The sequence below is a fragment of the Ammospiza caudacuta genome, chromosome 5, assembly GCF_027887145.1.
Source record: "Ammospiza caudacuta isolate bAmmCau1 chromosome 5, bAmmCau1.pri, whole genome shotgun sequence".
Classification (NCBI taxonomy): Eukaryota; Metazoa; Chordata; class Aves; order Passeriformes; family Passerellidae; genus Ammospiza; species Ammospiza caudacuta.
In genome coordinates, this window is record NC_080597.1 from 66,067,841 (window position 1) to 66,092,505 (window position 24,665).

At 38.7% G+C, this 24,665-nt stretch overlaps 1 protein-coding gene across 2 annotated transcripts in view; it reads right to left on the minus strand.

The window, feature by feature from the left end:
• MAGI2 (membrane associated guanylate kinase, WW and PDZ domain containing 2) overlaps positions 1–24,665 on the minus strand; it is a 704,016-nt gene that overhangs the window by 17,373 nt on the left and 661,978 nt on the right. For both annotated transcript variants that reach the window (XM_058806060.1, XM_058806061.1), the window contains 2 exons: positions 23,947–24,090; positions 5,870–6,008 (listed from right to left, as the gene is read on the minus strand). In XM_058806060.1, coding sequence (XP_058662043.1) covers positions 5,870–6,008; positions 23,947–24,090 — 283 coding nt within the window. The remainder of the gene's footprint in view (positions 1–5,869; positions 6,009–23,946; positions 24,091–24,665) is intronic.

Genomic DNA, 24,665 nt, shown 5'->3' on the forward strand with positions numbered 1-24,665 from the left:
AGTTGTGAGAAACAAAATGTATTAGAAAGATAATATACATGCAGAGTTTACAAACCGTGTCTTTAGGGTGGCCCAATAAGTAGAAATATGGGGACCCATGCTTGTCACTTTTCATGCACATGGAGAGACTGGAAGGAACCATTCCTAAAGGAAGGGGAGGAACAGCCTAGGACCAATCATTAGAATTAACAGAACCAGTGACATACAGACATTTTTACTATTGTCAGAGCAGAGAATTCTTAGTAAGTTTAGAACAACTGAGAGAAAAGCTTATATGTAACAGGAAAGAAGTATTTCTGTAAAGCTAAGACAAACAGGCATGCTGTAAGTCTAAATATTAGTGGATTATTGAAACTACTGTACATATATATTCAGGACATAGATTCACCTGGTCTATGGATATGGAGTACATCTTGAGGTGCTTCCTGAAGGAGTCATAACAAATCAAAAGCAAAGGGTTTAATGCATTTAAGAACTGTGCCAATTTACTTGTATGAAAAAATCCTTGTATTGGTATCAACTCTGACATTTTTGGGGGTTTTTTTTGCTGGGGTGGTGCTGAAGCAGGAGATGAGAGTTTCTTCAAAATTTCTTTTAAAATGACTTATTGCTAAATAACTTGTGGCTTTTATCTCTTAACCAGCAATTTGCATATACTGACACTTTAATCTTCCTCCCTTAAACAGCCCCAAAGTAAATCTAAACTCTAGTTCTGTAAAACCATCTGTGTGTAATGAACCCATGGGGTGAGCTGTGTACACAATTTGGCACTGTGTGAAGAAACAGAGATTCCAAAAATACACAATGCACCCCCAGGACATGTCTTCTAAGAAAGCCAAACAAAGAAGGGGAAGAGAGGGAAGGCACCATGATTGTGCAGATCCATAAAGCACCAACCATCACCACACAATGCAGATTCCTTGTTCTCCAAACCTCAGTGATTCCAGTTCCCACAGCTCTGTGTATCTGTTAGTGTCACATCACAGCGTGACCTAGAATGCTCAGGGCCAGATCCAGATGTCCAAGATAGGGCAATGGAAAAGTTTTCCAAAATCTCAGTGTAAATGGGCTGGAGTCTCTAAAATTTATAACTTCCTGCAGGAGCTCTTAAGCAACTTAAACAAAGTGAAACTTAATAGAAACCTTATATCAAACTTGATTTTGTAGTCCTAGAAGTGGGAATGGAAACAAATTATATTTTTTATTAATAGTTTAGATATTCCTTACAGGTGAAATTCAGTGTTTTTGCTCCCTCTGCACTACCAGACAGAAAACAACTGGGGCAGGGGCTTATTCCTTATTGGAGGGATGGAATCCACCTACAGGTGCTAACCTGCCTCAGCCTTCTCCACCTTTACATTTGATTGTAAGACTCATTGCTTTCAGGAACTTCTAGGAACTTACATATTTTAATGCACTGTGAGTAATAAAATCTCCAGTCAGGAAAGGCCAGGAGCAGTAAGCCAGAAAAAACAAGCTGCCAGGACTGCTGAGACCGAGAGTGAAACACCACAGGCTTTCCTGGGGAGCTTCCTCTAAAGACATCTAGAGGAAGGACTATGTTCCCACAAAAACTGGAGTTTTCTGGGGCTGATCAATCATTAGATGTAACTTGCTTCTTGCAGAACTCACAGCTGGATGGAGGGACTCATATGTCAGTTTTACTTCCTCTTGAATGTTACCATTTTGGGATTCTGTGAACAGCTTTCCTTCATTTTGCCTTTGAGGATGATGCTCTGTCCCAGTGTTTGGCTGTGCATCTTCTCCTGATGTTTCTACAGTTATGCCTAAGGCCTGAAATACTTAACCATCTGTAATGAGGCTCCCACAGTGTGAACAGGCAGATTTTTAGAGCTGCTGCACACCCAGCAGCTCCTGCTGAAGTCAGTGACCCCTTAGGTAGGTGCACACATGGGAAATTAGGCAGCCACTTCAAGAAATGTCTTGATCCATCACTTCATTCAGATTGTTTTTAATGCTGGTGGGAGAAGTGCTCAGTTCTGCAGTGGTGACATGAATGAATCCTCACACTCTCTGCAGCCAGACTTCCCAGGCATTAAGTGCTTTTTGGGATCAGGATTCCCAGCAGTATTTCTAGGCTTTCTTGCACATTAATATGATTTCTTGCTTGGACTTGGTTCTCTGGAGCACTCAGCTGGCAGACTGTTTCCTATGAAACATGATGCTGCTGCTCTTCGGGTTAGGATGAGCTGTGATAATTCATCTCCCATGGAAGCACAGTTCCTCTGGCTATCCTTATCCTCAGCAAACATGTTCTGAGATGCTGGGTGATAAAACACCTGTTTCCAACACTTCTTTTGTTGCATCCTGCTGTGAAATCAGCTGTAGTTTTGGAGCATTAATCATATCTGAGCTCCTTGGCTTACATTCTGTGCCTGCTACAAGGGGATTGCTGCCTCTGAAATGGGCTGGGATCCCTGGCATTTGTTTTCAAGCAAAATCAGCAGCTGGAATGGAGGTAAATGATGCATTCACAGCACACTTTATTTCTTACCCTAGGTTTGAAGAGTGCTTCAGCTCAACCAGAATTTTTCAAGATTGGAAATGGACAGATTTCCAGGCAGTATAAACTGACATAACTCATTCAGATTTACACTCTCTCAGCAGCTCATTCTTTGTTTCTTCATGAAGTGCTTTCTTCTTTTCAGTACACATCCTTTTCTTTCACAAATCACTTTCTCATTATTGATGAATTTTCCTTAACACTGCTTTTACAGATGTCAATCACAGAATCATTTAAACACTGAGATTTCTTGCACATAAGTACATACCACCATATTTTGTACTAACAGAAACATTGCACTGGAGTTTAAAACACAAGGAAAATCAAGAAATTGAAGGCTGAAGACAACAATGTGGCAGTCTTGGCTGGCTGGTTTTGGTAGCTCTAAATAAGTTTTCTCCTTTTTAGTGCTGTGAATCAGTGTTGCTGCTGTTGGAAAGCACAGCATTACTAAACCTGGCTTAGGATGTCCTTGATCATTTTGCCTGTCAGGGACTTGAGAGAGAATTTCCAGGAGAGGACCTTGGTACACTTGTGCTATTGTTTTATTTATCCCTAGGCTTCTGCTGCACACCACCACTGCAGTCCCAATACCAGCTCTGTCCTCCAGCCTTGCATTTTTATACTCAACCAAGTCTTATTTCCTACAATGCTCTCCACAGCTGGACCCCGATGAGTATAAGAAATATTTCTGACATGTAATTGCTTAAAAAACCCTCTGATTATTTCAGTAAAAAGAGCTCCAATTAGTCTTGTTACATCTCAGCTGTGAAATTCTGGTTGAAGGAAGAGGGAGTTACTAAATATTGACTGTCTGCTGTCCTCAGGACTACTTTATCCTCAAGCCTACAGTCACAATCTTCTCTGCATTCAGTTTTACATTTGCAAAAGATGTTTCTGGGGGTCTCTGCATCATGATGACTTAACCTTGAAATGTGGCCTGCTTGAGACCTGGGCTCTCATTTTAATTGGTTCTGCTTGTTAATTTCTGTTTTTAACTTCCTAGGCAGGCTGCTGTTGGAATTTAGGTTCACCTTCTGTTTGTTCTTAGACTATTTCTCACACCTTTGGGAAATGACCTAGGGAGGACTTTAATTATCTCAGTTAATTTCAACAGGCATCTTCTCATTTTGCTTCCATTCCCCTTCCAGACTGGATACAATTCACAGATTAAGAACTGCAGATGTTTTCCTTTGCTCTGATGCTTTCTGCAAGTTGTTTGTACACTATGAAGTAACTCCTGAACACTTTTACTCCTTTTTCAGTGCAGCAGGATAAATGGCCTTTCAAGCTCAGCTACTTAGTTCTCCTCCTTTCTAAAGCTGTAATCTGGAGAAGCAGTTTGAAAAATGGGCAGACTAAAAAGCATTTTGTTGATGAATTTTCTTTGTAGCAAGGTTTATGTCTCAGTAATCTGCATTTTTAAACAACCAATGCTAATTATTCCAAATGCCTTCCCAAATGGCAAGCTTGGCTTTAAACAACACTGTGAACCTTGTTGCTTTCTCTTAGCACTAAAAGCTTGTCTCAATTTCTAGTGGTTTATATGCATTTTCTACTCATCATCTTCTGTGGACATTTTGGAAGATTTGTTTTCCTAAATCAATGATACTTACACTGAAGGTTTTTTTTATTTGTGTTTTGGGTTTTTTTTTTAATAATATTTTAAAGTTTTTTAAAATATGTTTTTAATGGGAATAATGTACAATTTTATAAGGCTATATAAATAATGGAAATTTATTTTGGATTTAAGTGTCATTTGGAACTGGGACCTTAAGAAATTCAGATATGGAACGGGTCTGAACTGCAAATGATTTTTTGCTCATTGCAGCCTCCTGGGCCTACATTAGATGAAATTGTTTTCTGAGGAGGCAGAGGACTGCTGGTATAGGGTTCTGCTGTCTGAGAAGGATTACTGCCACTGCATCAGTCCTGGCCATTTGTTTGCTCTTTCATTAAAAATGATGCACCTCTCCCATAAAACAGTTTTGGAGGTGATCTGAATTTCTGTTTGAGGTATCTCTGAAAGGATTGCACACTGGTTAAAATTAAATGTCTTAGTGTGATTTTATCAGAGCCCCTGGAAGCCATTTTGGCTTTGTTTCTACTCACCAAAAGTATAAATCACTAACTTTATTACCAGATGGGTGGGCTATGGCCCATCTTTTCTGCCTTTATTCAGAAGCCCTTGAAAGTTGTAAATAATGCAGCACACAGTGTCCTGAGTATTGGTTTAGCCATAGAATTAGCTCTTGTTTAGAGAAGAAAATAGTGCAATTACCTTGTGTATTGACAGCTGGGAAAGAATTGACTTTCAGTGCAGCTGACTTTAACAGAGGTATTGAATTTATGTTGGCAACAAAGGCTCACCTGAACCTACAGTTAAGCCTAAGTATTTGAATTTTTATGTGACTGTAATTTCTGATTCTAATGGGAAGGCATTCTGGAACTTTAAAAGGAAAAGTAAAAATGTTTAATAGAGTTTTGGACCTCATAGCATAAAGAAACTTTTCATTAAAAAGTAGCCCTTTTCCTGAGAGATTTAAGGCCCAGAGGTGCACATCATACAACTTATGTAAATATATGAGATTGTTACACCATACTATACAGTAAGCCCTGATTTCAGTTTTTTTAAAAAACTCTTCATCTTTGAAATTACTTTTGGATAATTTCTTTTTAATTTTTGTCATTTCAGTTATGAAATAAGGTTTCTATACTATCTAAATGACTCATACTTTTTGAAATATTTAAAAAGTCCTAGAAATCTCTCTGAAACAAAATATAAGAAGAATGGATCCTGTTTTCCCACCACAATGAGCAAAATCTCATGTTTTAAATTAATAACTGACTTCTAATTGATCATCCATGTATTTTGTCAGAGAGAATACAATGGGTGAAGTTGTCAAAGAAAGGAGTACATTCTTGACAATGCTTAGAGTTCCAGCCTGGGCCACTCAATTGCATGGCAACAAGATCATCTGCTGTGACTCAAAATGTGCAGAGAAGTACCAATAAGGAAGAAATTCCAATAAAGGAAGAAAAGGAGAGTTTACGGGCAAATCAGCAACTCCCAGCACGCTCAGAGATGTCCCCTAGGAGGTTTGTAGTGCTTCCTCCAATGCACATCTTGGAAGCCACTGCCTGTGTTGGGAGGGCAGCAGATGACATCGATGTACACACATGTGAGTAAATCCACCCCATCGCAGGTAAGCACTTAAGGCAATACTTAATGTGCTCCACCAAATTACAATATATAAATATCTGCAATTGTTACTTAATTCAAAAGCATTTTAGTTAAATTGTATAGAGTCATGCACATATAAAAATATAAAGATGAAAACCCACCATATTCTGGGACCTGGCCTGTCCCACGTTTCAACAGCAGTCGCACTCTCCTGCCACCAGACTTGATTAGCTCTATTGCTCTGGCATGTGTCATGTCCCTTGTGCTTTCTCCATTGATTTCAATTATTTGATCTCCTACCTGTCAGGTAAGAAGAATATTGAGTCAGACAGGATTGCAGTAAAATGAGTGTTTCAGGAAGAGACATATTCAATGGATCACAGGTTACTTGAATGACAGACAGACACATCAAGGAAAATTTGTTCCTGTCTATCTGAGGAATATTACTGGCAGATCAAATAACCTCCAAAGTGGGTTCTGAATATGGTATATCAAATGCTGCTTGTCTTCTGCTGAAATCAGTGCAATGCCTTTGTAACTTGCTCACATCTTCTGCACATAAGAGGCTTTGTTGAATTGCTTGACGTGGTGGAATCACTGGAACATTATCCCTGCTGCTCTGTAACATGCAGTGTTGGGTGAGCCTGAGAAGAACTTTGTTGCACTTGCTGTTTTCATAGAGAAAAGAGAGGTTCAAAGCACAAACAGAAACTTCCATCATTTGAATTTCCAAACCTCGGTCGTAAAGTTTCACACCAAATTAAGAGTCGTTATGCAGCACACTGTTAAACAAAGAAAGGTTAGTGCTATGACACAGGACAAGCAGGTTTGCTGGGGTTCAAAGAGCAGGCTTTGAACTATTTACCACAGGAGCTTTTTGCTGGGAGTAAGCACAGCCTGTGGCTGAACTGTCTAGTTAGAGCAGCTGACTCCGGGGTTCTGATTGTGGATTTCTGCCACTCATCTCCTGGCCAGATTTCCAGTTAGAGCTGGCTTCATCATCATTTTTCTGCTCTATTTCTACAGCAGTTAAATGTGGCACTGATGTCTGCACATCCTATCCACCCCAACTTGCTTGGCTTTGCCTCCAGCCTGCATGTTTTGGTTTTGGCTGGCTTTCCGTGCTGGAAGCCTTCAGCAGGGGAGCAGTTGCTTTCTGCTGTGCCTGGTCAGCACAGCTCAGAGCAGTGTAGGGAGCAGCACTGCACAGCCTGCAGTGCTGTGAGACCCCTTGGAGAGAGCCTGGCACCAGCACACAGAGAGGTGACACGGGACCCTCCTGTGAGCAGCACCACAGCTTTGGGATCTGTGTGCTGCAGAAGCCTCCCAGCCCCCCTGGAAGGGCAGCCTGAGTGAACCCAGGAGCAGGGATGATCTCCTGGGGCTGGTGGAGGCGCAGGTCCAGTGATGGCAGCCAAGAGCAGGGCAGGAGGGTCCCAGTGAGTGGGTCAGCACACTCAATTGTCAGTGCTAGAGGAACACATTTGCTCAGCAGGATCTCACCTGCCTCACTGGGCTCCTACAGCTTCCTCACAGGGTTTTCACCACCCAAACCAACAATGCCTACACATCTAGACAAGAGATTGTGACCGCGTTCACAGGGGTCTTAGGCTGAGGGAAGAGATGAGGATCTGACTCCATGTTTCAGAAGGCTGATTTATTATTTTATGATAAATATTACATTAAAACTGTACTAAAAGAATAGAAGAAAGGATTTCATCAGAAGGCTAGCTGATGAAAAGAAAGAATGAATAAAAAAGGCTTGTGTCTCGGACAGAGAGTCCGAGCCAGCTGTGATTGGCCATGAATTAGAAACAACCAACATGGGCCAATCACAGATGCACCTGTTGCATTCCACAGCAGCAGATAATCAATGTTTACATTTTGTTCCTGAGGCCTCCCAGCTTCTCAGGAGGAAAAATCCTAAGGAAAGGATTTTTCATAAAATGCCTCTGTGACAAGAGATGATGCAGACTTCAAGGTGACACACACTTTCTTTCCCTCTTACGAGACTGTCTTAACAAAACCAGCTCTTAGCTGGCCTTGGAAATATCTTCTATTTTGTATGTTTTCTTTGCTACAGTTGTACTTCTGTCAGCTCAAAGTGTAATCCTTCAGAGGTTTTCCTTCTTTCCTGAGTTTGAAATATAATATTTACCAAATAAATGCACACAATATGAAATGTTAATACAACTCCTAGTATCAAAGAAAACTAGAAAGGATGTCAAGAAGTTATCTAGTCCTTCCTTTTGCTCAGAGACAGAAAGAATGCTAATAGAAGTACTATGACAGTGTTTCTCAATAGGAATTCATAGATTTCATATTTGTCAATAGGAGCTGCATCATCCCAGGATCCTGTATGCAATCTATGCTGATACTTTGTGTAACTGAAAAGCCATTGATCCAAATAAAACCTATTAGCTTTGCTATTACACTTTGTAAATGCTGCAGTATTAACAGTGGGGAGGGAAAAAAATCAGAATTATTTTGTGCAGGATTATTTTTGCAGTGCAAATTTCTTCCTCAGCTGATTTTCTCTCTAAAAAAAAAATAATTTGGTTGTACCATGCTGTGCAAAATTTAAAATATTTCTGGCAGCCTTCAGGCCACACTGACACAGAACACAGGTGCTCTCAGGATGATGGTGAGATTTCCCCCAGGTCTGGCCATACAGGGCTCTCTGCATCCCCCAGACTTTTGGAGAAGGCTGCTGGTTCACACTCTTGGAGCAAAAAGAGAAAAATCTGTGCTGCCACTCCTGTAACACAGACAGAAGATGGATTTGTAGCATCCCCACAAGGATATCAGTCAGGCCAAATACAGACAAAATTAAATGATTTTGGGAAAACCTGTTTCTAAACCTCATGAAACAATTAAACCCCATAGAAGTCCTGTAAAAGTAAAGTCAGATTTTCAGAATGCTTGAGGACAGTGGTGTGGGTTTTTTTTTTTGTTTGTTTGTTTGTTTGTTGTTTTTGGTTTTTTTTTTTTTTTTTTTTTGTGGAACATTGCCTGGGTAGACCATATTTTGCAGAAGGTATTTAAAATGTTTTTATTAGCATGCCTTGATAGAAGTGCCAGATTAGATCAAATGAAAGAGGTGTTTTTAACACTCCTTGATAAATAGCTTTTAAAATTAGTACTGAAAGCTGCTTGGGAATGTGCAGTCCTTCAAATAAAATCCTCTGTACTCCAGAGCAGACAGACAGAAAGATTTTAATACAGTTTAATATGTAAAAAGGTTAAGTTAATGTCACATTTTTCCCTTGCTGTTTACCTTCCTTCTGTTTTCACTGGTGACTATGCAGGAACTATCTTGTATTAATGTAACCTTTTCTGTATTTCTGTGAATTCACAATTTTTCTCTCTGTAGGCAGCACGTGGCTCATTTGGTATTTTCTTTCATTATAAAATATTGTAGTTGATTTGATATTTCCTTCTGAAATATTATGTGCAAATATCTTGAGAAAGCTTAAAAAAAAGGCTAGCAGCTTGGTTATGTGACTGAAGGAGGGGAGAGAAACAAGGTGGCAAAAATGAGGTGCTCTGAAATCTACATCAGAAAGGGTGAGACCAGAGCTATAATGAATAGTTGCAGGAGCAATGGGTTAATTGTGTTCCTTGCTTTTGTGTCTTGTGGCTGACTGATGTACAGCTGAATTATTCTGCCGTTGCAGCACAAGCCCAGCTCTGATTAGAGGCGGAAACAAGGAGAAGTTGTCAACACTCTTACTCGAGAAAAGCTTCAATTAGACTTTGCACTCATATCTGGAAATTCATACAAAACAGGCTGAGGAGCTGTTCCCCATGTGTCAGTAAGGAACAATTCTTGTTTTTCTCCTGCAGTTAAACCTTGATAACCTTCCCTTCCTTTCCCTCCATGATGCAGATTTTCTTATGGCTGATATGGGACAAAACCCTGCTGTATGGGCTCCCTTTGTCCAGGCATTCAAATATGCTTTCTCCCTCAACATTTCTATTCTGGAATAAATTTTTAGCTTTGTGGAGCTATTTTCTAAATCCAGTGATGTTTAAAGAGGATCTTAGATATGCCCACATATTGAATACAGCAAGGTGAGGCCAGAGGTGATTGGAAACATAAAATCAGTGTCTGCTACATGGGATCCTCATTTCTCTTTTTAGGATCAAAAGATGATTCCTGAAGTTTATACCACAGAGCATTTCTCTACACTTCTCTTCTGGATCCTTCCATGTCTGTTCACAGTGCCCAAAATGAATATATTATGAACGTGGGAGGGTAGGTAGAACAGACCAAAATGAAAACATTCTTTCCACATTTACTAATAATGTTCCCAGAACAAATTCTTTGCCTTTTTGTAACACATCAGATTTGCAACCTGTGGTCAGTTTGGATTCTGAGCAGTTATCTCACATTTATCATTTTGCATCTGATTTCTCTGCCCTAAACTGAGCACTGTGCACCTCTGACTTTTATCAGATTGACTGCTTTAGTACAAAATTTTTATTTTGAAAAAGTTTGTTTCTCAAATTCTTTTTAAACTCCCTGTGAATAGTGACATATTGGCATCAGCAAATTCTATTTTATTTTTTATCAATAGGTCTTCAATTAATAATGGAATATTTAACTGAGTTGGTTTCATCCCAGACACCTCAGAACTACATTTGTAATTACTATTAAGGAGCAAATCATTCAGAGCAGCCTTCGAGAGGAATTATTGACAGTAACCGGGTTAAAAGAGATTCCACCTAGGGCCTCAGCCTTTTCATGTGAATTTCATAGAAGGTAGTGTTAAAAGGTGAAAGGAAGATTGTACCTTCTCCTCCCCCTTTTTTCTTTTCCTTATTTAGAAATAAGAATGAAAATCAGACATAAGAAAGGAAAATTAGACTGGTGTGACAAGATTTGCTTTCCACAATTCACATGCCAGTGAACTTTCTCAACTTTTTGGTAACTTGTCACAGATTGTTTCTGAGCACAAAAAATTAAAGGAATTTTTTTTATTTGGCTTTAAAAATAGGGTAAATGTTTTGCTTTCTCTGGTCTAACTCTCTTGTCCTCCATGAATTGTTAGACATAATTACTGATAGTCTATAAATTTACTTACCTTAGTCATTGAGCATACATGAGCACTAGCAAGTTTTGCAAACTTGAATCTAAGTATGCTTTAAGCAGTTTTCTCTTTATTCTGATTTATACTAATTTCTTTGCTGATGTTTTTGTGAACATCTCAATGGAGACTAATACAAAGAACACACTGAATATTTCAGCCATCTCCACATTCTCATCAGGCAGTAGACCTCTTTTTTTCCAGTTCTTGATGTTTCTTTAAACATGTGACACATGTACCCTTTCCCAGTCCCAACAGGCAAGCCCTGCATGTGGAACACTCCCCAGGCCGGCATCAGCTCTGCTTTTTAACCTTCCTGGAGGTCTTCAGCAAAGATTACAAAACAGCAGTGATTTACCTCTATGTCCTCCAGATGTTCGCAGCAGATGAAGGATGAAGGGTGTTGGCAAGACAACCTGGGAAGCTTGTCTGGCTGCTGCCCAAGCTGAATTTATTCTGAAGAAATTCATGTTCTTTGCAGCTATGAATCTGGAAATTTTATTCACATTGGCTTTGTGTTGTATTTTCCTTCCTGAAGAATATGACCCTTGCTGCGTTTCCAAGTTTGGGATAAATACCTACCCAAGCCCACTGGTTCTCCTCCTAACCCAATGCCACTTGGTAAGCAGAACACTCCTCTATTATATTCTTACAGTGTGCAAGCACAAAGTAAACACTGAATGCTTCAACCCCTTAATGCTTTGAAATCTGAATATTAATGATTTAAATGCAATTATGAAAGTAGTTTGTGTGTATGGAAAGTGTTTCTTTACAAAATCTGCTTCAGTTCAAGTTAATTCAGATGCTCCATCCATGTGTAAGAACAACTGAGCTATAAAATTGGGCAACATGTTTTCTGGCAATAATGGGAAGATAATATTCCTAAGGAATGTTTAAGTAACATCACTATTGATAGGTTAATTAGAAAGAAAATTGTAAAGCTTCTCCAAATCATTAGAATAAAGTGCCTTAAGTATACATGTGGGTTTATCTGCAGAGCCTTTGTTTGGCTCTGGCCATATTTTAAAGCAATTATTACTGGCCTTGTTAAAAAAAGCCAACCATACACACAAACAGGGTTTCAGAAACAGAGTGAACCAGAAGGGAAACACATATAGCTTTAATGCAGTAAAGAGGTTTTTCCTTGCTTGAGTGTTCTTTTAAGCCAGGGATGAGAGCCTTGTGTATGTTTGCCTCCATTGGTGCGTAAGGAACAGTCTCCAAGCAGGTGTATGGTTCCCAGCTGCATGAAATTAAATTAATTGTGTATGCACATTTTCAGTCCATGTTAAACCTAATGATAAAAGCAGCCTCAAATGATTTGTGTGGAGGGCATTGCTATCTGTCATTTTATTAATACATTTTATAATTAAACCTCAGGAAAGAGACAAATCACATTTAATTATTTTTATGTGGGCATTCTATTTTTATAACTGAAACAATTTTACATGTTATTTGTTGAGGTTGTTATTGTCAATTCAAAAGGCTGAAAAATTTTCAGTACTTGGAGACCAAAAGGCAATTCCAGAGTATTTATTTTGGTGAATTTCCAAGTACTGTCAAGCTCAAGTATCATTGCCTGGAGTTAGGTACAGGCTGGATATGTGCTGAGCAAATCTCCTCACAGCAGAGAATGGAAATCCCAGGTATAACACACAGCCTGAGCAAAGCTGTGAGCTTTTGGTAATCTTGGACTCCCTCCAGTGCATTTTAGGTATGTGAGCTAGGATGTTTCAGCAGAAGACATGGTATTTCCCTTTGGGGGAGTTACAATAACATGTCCCATGCTACTTTTGAACCAACCACATAAAAGTGAAGTGGAAAAGTCTTTTTTTTTTTTCTGTGGCCAACCATCTATTTAAGCAACTGCAGCTTTTTACTCCTGGAAATGCCAGGCCCTTTGTTCCCACAGAGAGATGGTCTTGACTCCTGCCCAAAAGAAGGGGGAGAGAGGGGCCATAGGACATGGTGCGGAACAAGAAAAGGCCTTCCCACCACTCCTCAGCAGGAGCTCCAGCTTTTTTCTTTTTACTTTTTCACCTTTTCCTGAGAGAGAGAAATGGTAGTGCTGTTTGGGAAAGAGGACAATGTACGTGCCTGATTGTTTGCAGAGTGGGGAGTGCAAGAGGGAAAAATGGAGTTGTCAGTCATGAGGGCTGAAAAGACAGCAAAGTGGTACTACATTTGGTACTACAAAATGGTACTACATTCTGGTACTACAGTACACTTGATGCCTTTCACAACATTGCTGCAAAATAATCCATGTATATGTGAAATAAAGCTGTCAAAGATAAAAGGTAAATGAGGTAAATGCATTGTCTTACTGTATTTGATACACTATTACTTTTTAAAATCAGAGGTAGGATAACTCATTGTTGCATAATGTTATATTAATAACATCTACTTCACCATTAAAATCAGGGATAGGAACCAATAGAGACTATGAAAAGGAAGAAGAAAATTTTCTGGTATCTTCTTGATGGCCTCAGGTAGTTCTTATCAGGCAAAAGCAAACCAACTTCAAGGTCCAACAAGCTGATTTTACAGATCCTACAGAGAAACCTGAGAATGGAGATTGCTTCATCCAAAGTTGCATCCACACAGCAAAACAGAAAAGAACATAAACTCCAACAAGATAAAGATGAAGCCACAAAAAGATTTTGAGGAGGAAAAATGCTGAAATATAAGATCTAAGAAGATCTTTTCAAGTACACCATAGGCATGGAGTCTGTCAGATCTCAAAAGATAGTTTGGGCACAAGGTAGAAAAGACTGCAGAAAACAGATTAATTCTTTTCATCAATTTTCACTGAAGAGGAGGGCAGCAAAACTCCTGCAGAGGGTCTGCTCACTGCAGGGTCCGTGGTAAGTATTTTATAGCAGACTGATGAAAAGGAAAGTGAGACACCACCAGACACAGATGACTTTTATCCTCAGTTCTAAAGGAGTTTGGATATGAAGCTGTTCTACTAGTAGCTATAGGATATAATCTACCGCCTAAATCAGTAAATTGCAGAATTTCAAAGGAATGGGAAGTGGCAAGTGTGACACCAGTCTTTAAGAACGGTCTTGGAAAGTAACCAAGCGAGTCTCATGTTCAATTGAGCAGATGGAAGGAAGCAATAAGGATGGTGAGGCTTAGCTGGCACATGGATAATGATGATTTAGTGGGAAAGGGTCAGTGTGGCTATTGTAGAGGGAAGCCATTCCTCACAGATCTATTGCAGGTCACTGGAGCTCTCAATGATATATAGATTAATGTGATCTGGTTAGTATACTGACATTTTCAGAAAGCTTTTAATAGTAAAGTCTTCAATAGAGGCTCTGCTGTGGGATGAAAAAGAATAGGTTCTTCTAAGCAGGAGATTAAATTCAGGAATAAAATGCTTTAAATAAGTGGTCAATTTTCACAATCAAAAGACTTTATCAAAATGATTGTTCTGCTCAGCATACTTGCAAATGGTATGGGGAACAGGTGATAGGATTTGCAGACAGCACATTACCATGCAGTATTCTTATATCTAAACTTAAAAGCTCTAAAAAAAGATGGCAGAATCCTGTGTGCTAAAGCAGCATGTGAAATGCAGTGGTGCTGAGTGCTAAGCAGCAAGTATAGTACATGTGGAAAACTATACAGTCCATCACTCTGAATCAGCCATCACCCCTGAAAACACAGATCCTGCTGTCCTTGTGCTCAGCTCACTAAGCTGAAAATGTCAGCACAGCCAAAAACCCAAACAGAATACCAGCTGCTAGAGGGAAAGTGGAGAATAAAGGAGAAGCCATCACTGTGTCATTTAGGAGCAGCAATATCCTGAAAACTGCAAATTGTTCTGGTGCTTTCACCTCCAAATGAATGTGATACATTGAGAAAAGGCTTGGAGGAGGCCAGTGAGGCTGGTCAGGGGTAAAGTACAGCTCCCTTTTGATGCAAGGTGAAATAGACTGGTCAGGTTCAGTACATGATCAATAGAATAAAGAATGATATGCAGAATGATGAAGTAAGGTTATTATATTATAACTACAAACAAAAAAAGGACGCTTTTTGCAAACAATGCAGGCAATTTGACTTGAAATCCATTGATACATTATATCTGGAATGTCAAAAGCATGAATACATTCAAATAAGTGGTTAAAAATAGTCCTAACACTGAGTCCTAGCATAGAAAAATATATAAACTCCTGACCGTCCTGAATGACAGCATCTTGGATGTTATACACAGTGAAGAATAATTTCATACTTGTCCTACATTCCTTTTCTAAGCATCCTCTACTTGTCCTTGTTGGAATGAGGATACTAGGCTGGGGCCATAGCAATGGGCCTCATATCTTTCATTTTATCCTTAGAGATGACCTCTCCCAGTTTCCACTTGTTGTGATTTGGGAAAATACAGATGAGAAGTTGATGCCTATGTCACTCTTGTGGCTGGACAAATTGTTTTAATTATCAGAGCAGCATCATGTGGTGTACTCATTTGTTTCCAACACTTGATTCCTAATTTTTCAGTTAGGGCTAATTAATTTTTTAGACCTGAAAACCTTCATAAATATTCCATAAATCCCAGATTTAAATAAGATGCCTGCCTGCCAACTAAGTATCTTAGTCTTAAAATTTAATACTTCACTATTTTTATCACAATTATTAACTTGTATTTTTTTCACAGCTGGCTTGAAAGATTTTGCTACTAGGCATAGAGTTAGAAGGATGTTTTGAATGTGCCAAACTGGATACATTTTTGTAAGAAAGATTTTAATTAAGTGTGTGAGAGGAATACTCCTATCCTAACCTTTCTGCAAACAGATTCTTAAAAATACACACAGATTTTTGGAGGAATGCTGAATAATAGTTCACCAACAGTTAATTAACTCTTGATTTATTAAGCTTTTATATCGTCAAAATATATTCAGGATCCTCGAGGGCCTCAGTTTGCATTTCTTTGTTGTGCAGACAGCAGAATTTTGATCAGCTTTATGTCTGCATGTCAATATATTCTTCTTTGAGTTCTGCCAATTACACAAACCCAGCATTGAGCTCCTCTTGCCACAGGCTGGCATCCAGCTCATGTGCTTGAGTATCCCAGCTGAATTCCCTGAGTTCAGATCAATCACACCTAGTCTCTCCACAAGTGAGGTTGGACAGTGATGTATGTAGTAGGGAATTGGAGTGTGAGTTAGATTACCCCAAAGGGACATGCAGTTTGGTGGGGAAGCATAGCTAACATCTTCCTGTGCTGTTCAGGTGGATCACAAATCACAGAATAAATGGATGGGCCAAAGAATATCTTTGTCTTTTTGTTCCATTAAATGACAGTGTTGACATTCACTGAATGCTTATTATGAAGGTAAGATTTATGTTACTGCATAAAGTAAGCCAGGTATGCTGCAGGTTTTAAGAGTAAGTGCTACTTATGTAGAAAAGATGGGCTGCTTAACTGGCATGAATCACTCTGGGGGCATTTGTCTTCCACATGTGTGCACAAAACCTTAGCCAAGCTGCTGCTGGTGGAGCACTGTGTTTTCCTGGGGTGTACTTCTGCCCCTGATGTGTGGGATTATTCTAAATATTAGTATTATATATATTCCAAATTTGCAGTGGGGTTTCTGAGAGCCTTCTCAAGCCCTCACTCACGTCAAGGGCTCAGCAGCTGAGTCCCTGCTGTGCCAGCACACCATGTGGAGAAGACTTTCTGGCTCTTAGGACCTATCACTGCTCCTCCTACCTTTGTGCTTGCTGTGATTAGAGTAAACTTGCAAAGAGGCTTCCCAGCAGCAATATCCACTTTCCTCCAATATTCTGAACATGAGACTTCACTGCTTTTTAGCACCTGGAAAACCTGAGGATTTTCATGAGTCACTCAGCAGTATGTCAGTCCTATTCTTTGTTTTCAATATAAAATAGGATTCATTAGTGTGCTATATCAGAAATTAAAGATTAAACTGGTAAGTCCTTTATTCATTTCTGGATGCTGGCATTGCCTTAAATGTTTGTAAAAACTCATGACTGATCAAGCTATTCCTTCATTCTTCCTGTTTCCTTGCTGCAGCTTTCTTGATTGGACAAAGAAATGTCTGTATCTGTCCCCTACCCTCTTTACTGTGTGACAAATGTTTCTCTCTATTTTTAATGTTTTTTGCTCTAATCACTCTCAAGCTGAGCTGAGCTACTTCTTGCTAACTGTTCTTGCTGATTGCAACCTTATGTGTTTTCCACTGCAGACTGTAGGAAATCATCCTTTAATGTGGGGCCAATCACTGATGGAGCATCCCAAATAGATGCTCTGCTCTTCATTAACAAGAAATCTCAGAGAGGCTCTACACAAGTGAGGAGTCAGTGCAGATTGTGGTGTCTGCATGGCAAAGTGATTTCAAGGATTTCCATTTATTGCAGAGTAAAAAATTGTTCATTCCTCCTTTTAAGCTTTGATTAGATTTGATGGTCACTGACAAAAACCAATCAGTCCTGTTGATAATCAGTGCTTTTTCGTATTTTCCCATTTTCCATATTCCTTTAGCAACAGGAATACAGCTGAGATAACCCTGCAAAGACTGTTCTGGAAGGACTGAAGAAATACAATATTAATTGTATTTACAATATTAATGTATGGAGACCAGAATCACAAATGGTAGAAGGTTCCTGTGTATGAAACTACAGGGACTGCATGTGGTTTCTGGTACAAAATTTGGTTGTGCAGTAGGAATCTAACAAAATGGTATGTGGCAGTCCAGGCATTTCTGTTGGATTTTTTTCATCTCTGAGATGCAAGACAACAGCAACTGAAAAATAATTTTAAAAAACAGTGAGGATATTTTGTACATGCTAACATGGACTTTTAACAAGTATCTATGGAAGTTATGTTATATCCAAGCCTCAGAAAGGGAATGATTGCTTATTTGGTGGAAACAGACAACTGATCTACTAAGAACCTAAAAATCAAGGTTTGCAAAAAAGGGACACAGTGATTACGGGACTAGATGAACACCAAGCTAAATGTGTGCAACTTCTAGGAATAAAGAAATGTGAAATGGAAAAAAGACCATGATGAAACAAGAGACTTCTGATTTGCATGGTATAAAAGACTTTCCAAGAACTGTGGGATCCTAATTAACTCATCTCTGATTATCTATTCACTGAACCCTGAACAATTTATGTGATTTCAGGGTGCCCTGACTTGAGATGTTTGGAAATGTCATATTGCAGGGAGACAGGTTTATGTTACCTTGTCAAACTCCACCGTTGTACAGCACTTAGAGAGCACAGATGCCCACATACCACCTGCTCCTTTGAGAAGCCTGAAGAGTCTTAATGGTAACAAATTAATTCTGGGAGACATAGTTAGCTATAGCCAACTCTTATATCCCACCCTACTGCTCAGAAGCCTGGAGTCCAGACTTCTCAAAGGGGACTTAAAGAGGGGACTTTTCTCACGGCTCAAGAGAGGGCTTAAATATCAGATTAAGAGTTTGATAGGAGCTCTGTAACTCTTTTGCAAAAAGAGGAAAATGTCAGCTTTAAATGTTGCCAAATGCTCATACCTGGGTTTTGACAGCAATTTTAAATGTAATATTTATATCCTCCATGATTTGAAACTTTAGTTCTGTTTCCTTCCAAATAAAACACAGACTCCCTCTTTCTGCCTGTCTTTTTTGACCCTTGGCTCTTGGATATCCAACTCTTCCCTTCTGCTAGGAATAATTCTTGGTGTGGGTGGATGAAGGTTTCTGAATAACCACAGATAAGGTTGCTGTGAACTTTATCATTATGGGAAATTATTAAATATACAAACTGTGCTGGTTTGCAGAATGCCACGAACCTGACCAGAGCATAGATCTGTTGCTGGTGTAAGCATCACTGCAATGACCACCCAGCAAGCTGGAACAACCAAGCAAGGCCACACAGACTCTTATGCAGCAACACAGAAGCTCATAATTGACACTATAGGAGCCTCCTGTCCATTGTGCCTGGTTTTACCTCCAGCTGTGTACAACTGAAAAAAAAAAGAGGAATGCAAACCACAGAAATGCAACAAACAGGAAAAAAGACTGAAGAGTCAAAGAAGAACTGCAGAGCATGAAAGATACAGAATTCTGCTGTGCCTGGATTTCAGATGTCTGTCCTGCCAAAATATAAGAAAAATATGCAATAAAATGAGAAAAATAATGTAGCATAAGGAGATATGAGGAACTGGAGATAGGGCTAAATGGTGCATGAGGACTGAGAAAAATGAGTTGACAAGACAATGAAACTAGAGATGTCAAAAATGTCAGATGTATGGCTTTTGTGGAAGATGTAAAAAAGGATCACAAAGTGACAAAATGTCACAGACGTATACTGCCTATAAAAAAGCACATTTCACCCTCATTCTTCAAGAATTTAATGTTTTTCTGTACCTTTGCAGCTCTCAGCCAGTCTCTTTGTTTGACACTGGTTTCAATAAACATGCTGGCTGCTGGCGATACCATTCAAGGCAACAAGAGATCTGTTGATCCTATCTCATGTCTAGCAACACCACACATGCTTAACAATCCCCCTGAGAGCCGTAAGGAACTTATCCCTTCCTTCTAGGACAGGAAGGGATAGAGATCTGCAAGCTGAGCTCTGCCAATCGTTGTCCTCAGCATGAGGCAAGAATAAAATATAAGTTAGCATGAGCCTTATCTAAATAGACCTGTTAAATTGTTTCCAGTAGTGTCTGAATCTTCAAAGGCTGCGGGGACTGTGCTCCACAGGGTCTGTGTTATGTCCCTTGTCTCTGGTGACAGAATCAGCTCAATATGACTGCCACTGACAGTGTGTGTGCCATGTTCTTGTCCTGCTCTGAGATTGGGCCTTGCAGCTTTATTCTTAATATTGCCATCACCAACTAGTTTCAGTGATTCTCCCTGATGTTAGGATTGCTTGAGAAATGGAATCCTGATAGACCTCTGCCAGTCTGGGAAAAGGTAACAAAGGCACGAATAGTTCTCCAAACTTTTTTCATGGTTATTTTAATACATCCTTGTCTAAGGGAGCACAGACATAGGTACGTTTTTCAGAATTTGCCATTGTAGCTTGCTCCCTGCTCAGCTGTCAGAATTAAGTCAGTATTTACATACATTACATAAATTTTATATATCTATATAAAATACACTGTGAGTATTTAATTCCAGTGTAGTGATGAGGTTCTCCCTTACAGCATTCTCCTGTGAGGAGCTGCCATATATCTTATCCATAAATGGCCGTAAAGTCTTGCCACAGTTAATTGTGGTGTATGATCTGATATATGATTTTATACAAAGCTGCACTTATGGCTGTGGGTCTCCAACACTGGTTGAGAATAGTTTAACAACCACATGGGCAGAGGATGCATGCAAAGAATGAGCTCCTGTAGACCTCTGGGTCCTTTGATGGGAATTTCCTTCCCATATCTAGTGATAGATTAATCCAGGTTAAATTAAGATATATGCCTGGGCTTTCTGCAGAGTCTATGGGCTCAAATAAAAGTCTCAGTGCATGTGAAGGTGCCATGACTAAGTGTAACAAGACCATGAAAGTTTAAACCTGCTTTTAAGGGAATAATCTGTTGAATCTCAAGACTTAATGCTGTGTCTATCTAGGCTGGCAGTGAGGGATCCCTGAGTCAAAGAGAAATAGGATTGGAGAACTGATGAACTCTGACATCAACTCAGTGCTCTTCCACCTTTCCAATTCCCAAAACAATTCTGAAGAAAATCAAAGTAGAAAGCTTCATCTGTCATGAAGTGCAATTAAAGACTACTTTAGATCTTGTAATCCTAAAACAGGGTGTTCCTTGGTGAATTTGTTTCCAATAAAAAAAACAACAACATGCCTAGCATGCCATCCCCAGTAGGGAGGGAGACCAGAATAATAATCCAATTATGACTGGAAATGGTGATGTGATAATGAACTTCATAAAATCTTTTTCCTTCTTACATCAATATTTACAAATCCAGACAGTTTTGGCAGGGCCACTGGAAGATCATCACTTCTTGGGCTTGTTCTGTGAGTCTGTTCTCTGTCTGCTCACAAGTCTCACTGAAGTTCATAAAAACCGGAAGATCAAACTGGAATTTTCATAAGGATGTCCTGATTTTGATGTCACTTTCTTCATCTTGTTTTATCATTGCTTTCTTGTTCAATTTCTCTTTGCTATTATTGGCACATTGTACTCCTTCCATACTTACCTTCCTCAGTAATAGATCTACTTTTTTTCCTTTGCAAGAGATAGCTCCATTCCAGTTCTTTATTTACATCTGTTTTCCTATAATCATAGGTTTTACTCTAATATCCTCTGCATGTGTAATGCCTAACACTTTTACATGTATTTAGACTTCAGAATCTTTTGAATGTGTGGTGGTGGACTCCCAGATTTTTTTAAACACATGTCCAAGTGGAATACAGCTGTTGGGACTCATTCCAACACTGTGGTTTTGCAGTGCCCCCTAACAGAGCAAACATACAGACTTTAACTTTCCCATCCAGAGCTGTTTTCAGTTTGAGATTTCATTTCTTCAATTATACAGTTTTATAAAACCACTAGTATAGCTTCAGCTCTATTACTTTAAGGTAATTATTTTATTTATTTATGTAAAATAGGGAGTTTTGTATCAATATGGCTGAGTCTGTATCAGGGCTTTTGCTGGCTATATGTAGATTGAAAACAAAATGTTATTTATGGAATATGTTTGCTTATTATATCTAAGTGTTATACAGGTAACGTTTCATTATATGATCTATTTTTTACAACAACTTATCTGGTTTATTTTTATTTTCTTGGTTTTGTGAGTGGGAATGGGGCGGGAGTTGTGTATGTTATTTTTTTTATAAGCATAATCTGCACCTTGTGCTATCTGCTTCAATGTTTCTCTGTAAAGCTTTAGTTAAATTAAAGAAGGCTGTTCAAGGAGGAGGAAACAGCAAGCAAAACAATAATGGAGACAAGTAGGTTATCAGAATGACTCCTAGCTGGAAAGTGTTCTGGTAAGATCCTTCACAAAGCATGGTTTGCTGTCCTCAGTGCTGAAAGCCAAGGATCGGAGAATCCTGTCTTTAATGACAAGGGTATCTAAAGCAAGAAGCACTGCCCTGATTTTTACATGTTTTGCTGTAGAGATGCGCCTGTCAAACAGAGATACAGAGATGCAACAACCAGCCAAGAAGTGTGAATGAACCTGCATTGTTAACAGCTGATGTAAACTTAGGAAAGGAGATGTGGGTACAGAACTCTGCTTCCTTTGCCCTCCCTCCTATGTAACATATTTCTTTCAACATTATTTTTTGTTTGCTTCTATTTTTTCTAATTTTGTTTTGAAGTTTTTTCTTGAACTTCTGCTGTCCATCAGTCACAGGTCACTGAATATAAGAATCTTTCACATTCAAAACCCATTTGTCAGGTTAAAATGTCTGTGAGGCAGGGGAATAAAAGAGAACACTCAGTGACAAGGATGCATGGTAGAACTGGTTCCAAAGAATGATGCTTTTAAAAGGGAGAAAAACCCCCAATTACATCTATCTGGTCAGAAAAACACTTATTATGTTAGGCTATCTGTTGTGGTCATTACAATGAAAAAGTTTTAAACCAAGATGTTTTAGAAACTATATTAGCAGTATTCCTTAAAGCATGCAGAACTTTTCCTAATGCAATTAAAAAAAAACACCAACTCCTATTCATGTTAAATACCTTCTATATTTCGGCTATTCACAAAGTGAATAATCTAACTTCATTCCTTAGTACTAGTTTGTTTAAATGACGCCCAGATTTTAATGTTCATTTTCTACCTAATACAGATTATTATTTGAAATGAACCCTCTTCAAAGTTGCTCTTTTATTTTTTTCTGTATTCTTAGTCATATGTTTGCAAACATGTGATTCCAGAGCTTATTAAAAGCACAGCTTTTTCTCAGTCTTTAATCACATTATAGCTACTAATGTACATCTTGCATATGGCTTCTCATTAAGAGCAACAGACAATGATAATACTAAACTAAAGGAAAGAATGAGGACCAGGGGAGATATTAGAAAGCTAAAGTTCCAGCTGCAGCATGAAATCACCTGTATTTCACACAAAAAATGCAGTGGGATTATATGTCCATTACCAGTTGCCTGCCTGCTTGCCCCACTGGCTTTCCTGACACAGGGACTGCTTTTGCTGCTGCTGCCAGTGCCAGGGGCTTGCGCTCCATCATACAATTGAGGACTAGCTGAGTTTTACAATTCTACAAAGTCATTTGAAGCACAGCAAAACTCCTGAGCTATACACAGAAAGACAGTGCACTTTCAGTAAGACATCAAATTTGATCAGATTGTTTAGGCTGTGAAACAGAATAAGTGTAACAACCATGACATTTGTAAAATCTGTTCTTACCACTGTACGTACAGAACACAATTTTCATTGCCCATCTTTGAAATTAAACATTGGTTGAACATGACTGTACTAATTAGATACATAAACAACTTTTTATGTTGACTCTTGGTAGTCTTGCCTATGTTCTTTCCTTCTCCTTTTTGTGTACTCACAATTCTGCAAAGTATCAGCAGGCTTGGATGAAGTTATACCTTGTGTTTAATCACAACTGTACAGACTAAATGTCTCTAATTTTGATTAGGTATTTTTTTCCTATACAGACTCTGTGTTTGCTTTTCTTTAAGATCATGATCCCTACAAACAAGATTAAGATCAATGAACAAATTTAGCAAACAATACAAAGACAAATTGCTTAAATTAGTAAAACAACACAGATGAGGTCTTAGGTTTCATAGTTATCTAATAGATATCATATAGTGATCACTTTGCTTTTGTGATTAGAGACCCAAATGTTAATCATGTTATTATTGTCTAAGAAACACCAAACTTTGTATGAGATTTTTAAGTTGCTTAGATAAGAGTGAAAATAATAATAACAAAAATTTTTAACATGGTAAAAGGTATTATCAGTCAGAAGTAATAAATTTATTTGCAAGGAAATGACAGGGATCTACTATATGTATCAACTAATTTTTTGAGTCCCTACAGAATGAGCTTATTTTAGAAGTGGTATTTGGCATTATTTTTTAAAACCTGATCAGAGGTGAAAAAAGTACTTTCCCTTTGACCCCATCACCAAAAATATCTGTAAATGTTAAAAAAAATGTCACAATGTATTTTACTCACCCTCATCCTTCCATTTCTTACTGCTGGTCCATCTTCTGCTAACCTCAACACATACAAATCCATTTTGTACTCCCTTCCTCCTCGAATACTAAACCCAAATCCTTTGGCTCCTTTCTCCAAATCAACGGTGAAATAATCAAAGTCCTGTACAGACAAACACAAAATGAAATACAATTAACTATATGGGCATTGTGGTATGCATTCAAGAGAACTTTAAAATTGATCTCTTCAAAAATGTATTGATTCACTTGATATAAGCAAAGGTCCATAGAGGGGTCTGGGAGGGAAACTGTGATGTAGCTTCTGATGCATTGTCAGCCAAGAGTGCAAGATCCATGAGTGTAGCAGAAAATAACGAGTAAGCTTGGGTTGGGCAGTCTACTGATTAGAGAATTAAACTGGGGATGCTGGGAAAGAGCCAACCCAAGCATCTCTGTAGATGCTAAGAAGCATCTTATAAGGTATGCACATGGGGATAGATATTTGTTATTTATATACTGAAATGTACAATATTTTCATAGGTTTCTCTGGATTCCATTTAGGAATTTCAGTATTTTTCTTGATATGGTTTACGTGTCTGGTTTTGAAAATATGGACATACAAACCACCTACACATGGTTCCAGCATATAGTGTCCAGAAGTCTGCAGTCTCCTGTTTAATAATTTTTGACCTCTGTTTTTCCTGATTTTATGTAAGGAGAAAGGAAGATCTTTTTTAA